Source organism: Myotis brandtii, unplaced genomic scaffold, assembly GCF_000412655.1.
Source record: "Myotis brandtii unplaced genomic scaffold, ASM41265v1 scaffold1141, whole genome shotgun sequence".
Classification (NCBI taxonomy): domain Eukaryota; kingdom Metazoa; phylum Chordata; class Mammalia; order Chiroptera; family Vespertilionidae; genus Myotis; species Myotis brandtii.
Window position 1 is genome coordinate 1,132,333 of NW_005353931.1, and position 7,933 is coordinate 1,140,265.

The following is a 7,933-nucleotide window of genomic DNA, read 5'->3' on the forward strand; positions in this document are numbered from 1 at the left end:
ATATGAATAATTTCAGAGAGGAAAGGAGAGGGAAAGAGAGCTAGAAACATCAATAATGAGAGAATCATTGATTGGCTGCTTCCTGCATGCCCCACACTGGGGATCAAGCCAGAGTCAGGTCATGTGCCCTGACTGGGAACTGAACGTGACCTCCTGGTTCATAGGTGGACTCTCAACCACTGAGCCATGCTGGCCAGGCTGATCTGTCACTTTTAATTTTATGTTTGATTTTTCCTTCATAGAGGTTATAATATCACATTTAACAACTTATATCAACACTAGATATCTCTTGGTGTTATGTTTTGTAAATATTTCCTAATTTATTTGAAACATAGACACCTTCAGTAGTTAATAGTATGGATAGCAGTTCTGGCTATCTGTAAGAGCTAACTGTAAGACTGCAATAGCTCTTACCAAACATTTCTATAATTCCTGTTTCAATCTACATAGGAGGAAGATAATAATATGATTACTTTAGAAAAAGAAAGCTTTAATGTAAACACGCATTCACAAAGTCAATAGTTCAAGGTATGTCATGATCATGAGTTGCAATGCGTGTGTATACCTCTATAATTTTGTATAGATTCTTGGTCAATGTAATGTTTATGAATGGTGCTATTTCCTATCATTTTTTAAAAATACTGAATCCCCATAGACACAAATGTTCACACAGATGGCTATTTTCTTTTTTTATACCTATGACACTCATCTTATAGGTAAGATCGAGTTGATATTTCTCCATCTGAATAACCAGAGTGCAAAAACTTGACATATTCAGAAAATGTATTATTCAGTTTGCCCTTCCAATGTTAAGCCCTCAGCTCTTTACCTCCTCAGAAAGAAATAAGGGCCAGTGATTTTCTGAGGTCTGGCACTAACAGCCTTGCCTCTGTCGAAACTTCTCTTTTTTATTTTATCTTCTCTTTCACACCTAAATAAGCTGAAAAGGCAATTGAAGCATACAATCAGATAAGACTTCATTCTCACCGGCAAAATTGCCGGGGAAATGAAAAAAGAAACCTTCTGCTTAATAAATAACCCAGCAAACCAGCCATCTACTACCAATGGAGGCAGCTGAGCTGATGATTTTCTCCATATTCTTGATGGTTGGCGTCGGTGAGTCTAATGATTACTGTGTAATGTCTTTGCAGATTTCAAACCTTTACATCTATGACACGGTGCTTCTGCTTGCTAATGCTTTCCATAAGAAGCTGGAGGACCGGAAGTGGCACAGCATGGCGAGCCTGTCATGCATCAGGAAGAACTCCAAGCCCTGGCAGGGCGGGCGGTCCATGCTGGAAACCATCAAGAAGGTAACTTTGAGTAGCATTTACTCCTGACTTTCCATAAAGAGGATACAATAGATCATATTTTGAAGAGATATCTTTTAGAAGGATCCCCGCCCACCAATATTGCCCCCCAATATTGCTGCCAATTCAAAGCATAAAACAGTGTAATGGAGAAATGAAATATTAAAAATAAAAGGGCAGAAATTTACACACATACACAAAACAGGGGGCCTTTATTTATTTGCAAGGGAATTTTACTTAGGTAAAATGTTAGTGGTTGAAATATTTTAAATTGCTTTGGTTATATTATTAGAGTTAGAGGTGCTTAAATTGGTTTGGTGCCTGTCACAAAATACACTGAAAAAAAAAAAGAGCTATAGGGTTAGCTGTTTCTACCATTTAGCTGATACATGGTGAGACATTGGATGGTCTTTATGTTATAATGAAGGTGTAATTCATAAACGGTTAATATCTTGCAGCATCTGTGAACTATTTGATACTCGATGGCATTCTTCTTCACTGTCAGTGTGGTGTTTAGCCTGGCTGTGACCTGTTTCGCCTTAGCTACCTGTTCCCTTCCAGGGAGGCGGTTTATCCTGCTCAGCTTCTCTCAGCGGTATAAGCATTCTGCAGTTTATTAGCCTCTTCGTCATGTCATCCTTGCTGGCATTTTCCATTTGTCTCGCACAGCTTCTTGGATTTAAAATGAAATGATTAATAAAACAAACAAATTTCTCCTGTACCCTTTACACAAAGGAGACAGACATTGGAATGTTTATGTTCTTTATTTTATCAATCCTTTTTCTTTTGGCATATGTTTGCCTTTCTCTCCTGAAGCAAAAAGAGAAATAGCTAGTCAAATGAAACATGAATGCATTTAGAAAATCCAAAGAAAAGTCTCAAAATTTAGCATTAGAAGTGAACTAGAAGTACGAAAACCAAGAAATGGAAGAAAGAAATGTTTCAAATGGAGACTAGCCTATATCTTTCTCTTAGTAGTGCTTCCTTTTATAAAATGTATTTATTTTTTATTTTTATTTTAAAAAAATTTTATTGAGTTGAGAGAGAGAGAAAAGGGGAAGGGATAAAGAGGGAGAAACATCAATGTGAGAGTGAAACATCTATCGGCTGCCTTCTGCACACCCCCTACAGGCATGTTTCCTGACCGGGAATTGAACCGGTGATCTCTTGGGTTCATGGATTGATGCTCAACCATTGAGACACACCAGCCAGGCATGTACTGCTTCCTTTTTGCAAAAGAATCCATTTCATGGGAATTTGGGTTCTTATCAACAAAAGTATTTGAAAATTAAATGTATTGAATATATTAGCAGAGAAATATTTTTCAATTGGAAATAGGTAAGTCAAATTTAAACTCCAGGTGTATGCTCTATCTATGTGGCGAATAGACAGGTATGAATCCAAGGGAGGTTGTTGAACATGATTGTGAACCTACTAATTTATTAATTCGTACTTTGACTGAAATGCAGAACTTGAATATATTCATTTTCCTGAAGCTGTCTCATAAAGACAGAATAATAGTTCAGGGTGTTGCTTAGGCGACACTTATGTAGTGAGAATATCAGCAGGAGGGAAACAAAGACACCACTAAATGTAGCTTTTTCTCCTGGAGCAATTCAATATGTAAACTGTTGCTGTTACAAAATTTATAATCAAAACAATGATATAATATAATAACTATGAAACTCTATTTTAGAGGAATATTTGCATATTTGTCCCTGTAAGCTCTTAGTGACACTTTTTAAAGCAATATATCTATTCTATGTATTTAGAAACTAAGTTTAAATTATATACATGATTGCAAATTTTCAATTTTTTATTTTTTGTTTCATGTTTTAAGATAACCTTAAAATTTTGATTCCCCTCCCCCCCCCCCCCCTCCCAGTCATACTGCTTTCCTTCATATGAGTATTTTGGTTATCTCATTCAGATATCGAGGCTGATAATACTCCACACAAAGAGAATTTGAGAGAAAATGTTCCACTAACACAGGAACTCCTGGAGAGAGCAGAGTGCACCTCAGCAGGTTCAGTCTGGCTTGGGCTGAGCAGAGGGAATGGGCTGGGACTTTGTAGTGGTTAGGGGTTAGAGCTGGAAACAGTTCCCATTTATTTGGTCTGGAGATTTGTGTGGCTTAAAATTCTCATGGGTGTGAAAGAAGGAGGTACAGGATGACCAGATATATATATATATATTTTGATTTCAGAGCAGAAGGGAGAGGAAAGAGACATAGAAACATCAGTGATGAGAGAGAATCATTGATTGGCTGCCTCCTGCACACCCCACTGGGGATGGAGCCTGCCACCTGGACGTGTGCCCTGACTGGGAATCAAACCATCGTGACCTCCTGGTTTATAGGTCTACTCTCAACCATGAAGCCATGCTGGCCAGGCAGTATGGACTTTTTTTTAAAATTATTTATTATTTAAAGTATTTACATGAGTCTCCTTTTTTTCCCCCATTGACCTCTCTCCCATCACCCTCTCCCCCAAGCACAAGCCCTCCCCCCTGCCCCCCTACTGTCTGTGTCCATGGGTTATGCTCATATGCATGCATACAAGTCCTTTGGTTGATCTCTTACCCCCTCACCCCTCACCTTCCCTCATAGGTTGGATAGTCTGTTCGATGCTTCTATGTCTCTGGTTCTATTTTTGTTCATCAGTTTATGTTGTTCATTATATTCCACAAATGAGTGGGATCATGTGATATTTATCTTTCTCTGACTGGCTTATTTTGCTTAGCATAATGCTCTCTAGTTAGGATGGACCTTTTTAATCAGCCTGTCCACGAGTGGAGCCAAAGGGGAAAGGGAGGGCAAAGCTTAAAGAGAAGTCAGCACCAAACACCACAAATGTGGTCAGGCTCTTTATTGCAATGGGAATATTCTAGTGATAAAATTCTTAATTACATTCAAGTAACCACTGCATGCCTACCTTAGGGCATGCCCTATACACTGTACAAAGCCTGTGTTCTGCTGCAAGGAGACAAAGAAGCTAAAGAACAAATCTGTCCTTGAATTACTTATATTCTAATTAGGAAGGTGATGCAAAAGACTTAAAAAGCACTGCAGTTGACATAAGCACTATAAAGGGGGAGGTGGTGAAACTTTATAATTTCTTTTTTGTGTTGAAACTTTATAATTTAGCTTTTGAATTGATAGAATAGATGCTTCCACATTTCTCTTCTTTATTTCAAAAATTAGAGGCTAATCTAATTCTTAAGTGTGTATTTCTTCCAGATAGCATCAGAATTCCCCAAGCCATTGCTATTTATATGGATTTCATAGAATATTTTTGAGAGAATTAATAATTTTTAAAATATTGAATATTCCCATCCATGAACATAGTATATATCTATATAGTCATCTTTATAGCCCTCAGTAAAGATTTATAGTTTCTTCATACATATTTCATTGTATTTACTCATACACTTTTATAGAGTTTTGTGTATATTTGTCAGTGTGTGAGCATGTGTGTGTGCACACTGTCATGAATTATTTTATTGTATTATATTTTTAATTAGTGATTATAGGTACATAAGGAAGTTATTGATGTTTGATATATTTTTTGAATGACCTCATTAATTCTGGGACTTAAATCTTGATATTCGTTCTTTGTAGTTTATTCTCTTGCATTTTTCATATAGATATTGATATATCAAAATTATCACTTAATTATAATACTTTATATTGTTGTAAAACTTTAAAAAACTTCTCTTGGGACATCTTGGAGCACGTCCAACCAGGTATATACTCTAGAGCCCTGTGTGCTTTGGAGGCGATCACCTTTCCTCCCTCCAAGGAAGGATGTCAGGCAATCTGCACATCAGAGACACAGAGGTGCGGACTCTCCCTCCACAGGAGAGCTTCAGCCATGCTGACCTGGCCTGGAGCTGACCTGCAAATCCTGCCACACAGGACACACTACTGTACAGCTCTCCTCTAATGCATTCTTTCCTATTTCTCCTGAATTTGATGTTAGTTCATCACTGACATGTGGTATTCCTAGCTCTTGGTAGAGGGCACCCCACGCTGCAGTATTAGGGACACACCCTTCAGGCCAAGGCCTCACCTGGCTGGGGTCTGCAGGTGGATTTTCAGTAGGGGCCAGCAAGGCCACAAAACTTGGGATTTGTAGAACAGGTATAAATATGTCAACATGCAAAGAAAATTTTCAGAAATGTCTTCATCTTTTTTTTCTTTTAAATATATTTTATTGATTTTTTACAGAGAAAAAGGGAGAGGGATAGAGAGCCAGAAACATCGATGAGAGAGATCGATCAGCTGCCTCCTGCACGCCCCCCAGTGGGGACGTGCCCGCAACCAAGGTACATGCCCTTGACCGGAATCGAACCTGGGACCCCCGAGTCCGCAGGCCGACGCTCCATCCACTGAGCCAAACCGGTTCAGCATGTCTTCATCTTTTTATTGACCCTCTGGCTAAAGAAGAAGAATGTGTTTCCATAGATGTTGTTGAACCTCTATACATGTAACTACTTGAGAATTTTAATATTATTGAGGATCCATTTTTAAATGTAGGCTATGAACACATAAAGTCATTTAACAGAAATCTCTACAGACAGTTCATCTGCTACCCACAGGAAGTTACCTCAACTTTTAAAAATGCTGTCAATGAGATCTTCTTTGATATTGAACCTGACCGAGTCTTAGAAGATCTGATTCAATAAGGACCATTCAATGTGTTGAAGACTAAGAATATGAGAAACCTGAATCCAGAAGACATTGACCAGCTCATCACCGTCAGTGGCATGGTGATCAGGATGTCTAGGCTGATTTCAGAGAGGCAGGGAGCCTTCTTCTAGTGCTAGGTGTGCACCCACACTGCCCTGGAAGAAATGGACCGTGGCTGAATCGCTGAATCCTGCCTGTGTGAATGCTGCTGCACCACCTACAACACGGCACTGGCCTACAGCTGCTTCGTGTTCCCTGTTTTTTAAGCAAAAACTCAAACTTTGAGTCTCCTGAAAATGTGCCTGCAGGACAGATGATCACACTGCCATCCTTTTGTTCACAATGATCTTATTGACAAGGCTCAACTTGGAGACAGAGTGAACTTTACGGGCATCTATTGAGCTGTTGCTGGTGAGGAAGTCCCAGGGTGAGTAATGTGAAGCCTTCTACAAGACCCACATTGATGTACTTATTGCAAAATGGATGTAAAACATCTGTATGAAGAAGCAGAACAGAAACTTTTTCAGAACAGTATGTGGAATTGCTTAGGGAACTTTCCAGAAAACCAGACATTTATAAGAAACTTGCTTAAGCTTTGGCTCTAAGCATTTAAGAACATGAAGATTTATAAAAGGGAATCTTGCTTCAGTTTTTCCAGAAAACAAAGAAATATTTTAGTCACACAGAGAGGGGCAGACTTTGTGCTGACATCAACATCCTGCTGTGCAGTAACCCTTGGACTTGCAAGTCTCAGCTGCCCCAGTACATGTACAGCCTGCTCCCCTGGGACCAGTACACATCTGAGAAGTGCTCCAGTGCAGTCGACCTAAGAATATATGTAGAAAATGATCCCAGGATGAGGCAGCTGGTCCTGTAGATTCGTGTCTTTGTCTTGAATGACAGTGACATCTGCAGTATTGATAAGTTTGAGAAGAGGAAAGTACAAGACTAATATTGTGTGGAATCATGGAATAGCTGACTTTCTTCATTTCAAAGGCTTAGATTATTTATCAGCTCCATGAACTCACCTGCATCTAGGCAGTAACAAATCCTGAGTCTCAATGGAATCCAAACAACAATAACAATACAACAACAACAAAACGACCATAGAAAATATCCAGGTCTGTATCAGAGGTCCTCTTAAAAGGCCCTAGCACAAGCTCTGGCCAGAGTGACTCAATAGTTAGAGCATCGGAAGAGTCGTGGGTTTGATTCCTTGTCAAGGGCACATACCTGGGTAGCAGGTTTGATCCCTAGCCACAGTTGGGGCACATGCGGGAGGCAACCAGTTGATGTGTCTCTCTCACATAGATGTTTTTCTCTCTCCCTTCCTCCCTCCTTTCCTCTCTTCTTTAAAAATCAATAGAAAAAATATTTTCAAGTGAGGATTAACAAAAAGCAGGGCCTTAGCACAGTCTCACTTGCTCGCAGACACTCACCCTAAGTGCCAGAGAAAGGATACCATGTCAAACAAATGAAGAACCAAATTGTCTGGCTTTAGGGCGAGGGCTAGATGGGCAACTCTCTTGGGAACTAAAGTGCTGTCAGGCACTATTGTTCTTTTGTTGCGCTCTTTCCCCCCCCAACATAGCCTGCAGGCATAGTGGGGTGCTAAATCTGAGTCTCCATCAACCTAGCTAACTGCTCTCACCCCATGGTGGTGATTTTTTTAGATCTCACTTTACCTAATTCATTTTCCCAGCCCAAACCTCTTTTAGAGGCTAACCCACACAAGTGGCTGGCCTGGCATCATGCTATGGACTTTCCTAAAACTCATTGATAGGGAATTTTTGGACTGGAACCTGGATTCTTTGTCCGCTAGAGTCGAAGAATGAATCTACGAACAGAGGGTAGTATAGCAGAGGAGATTTATTGAAGAACAAGTACAGACTCTCACATGGGGAGAAGGATAGTCCCACAGAATGGATTCCCA

The 7,933-nt window shown here is 39.7% G+C and overlaps 1 protein-coding gene across 1 annotated transcript in view; it reads left to right on the forward strand.

Moving 5' to 3' along the window:
- The window catches only part of LOC102256632 (glutamate receptor ionotropic, delta-2), an 841,284-nt gene that overhangs the window by 816,520 nt on the left and 16,831 nt on the right, over positions 1–7,933 (forward strand). The window contains exon 7 of the mRNA XM_005857866.2: positions 1,152–1,313. Coding sequence (XP_005857928.2) covers positions 1,152–1,313 — 162 coding nt within the window. The remainder of the gene's footprint in view (positions 1–1,151; positions 1,314–7,933) is intronic.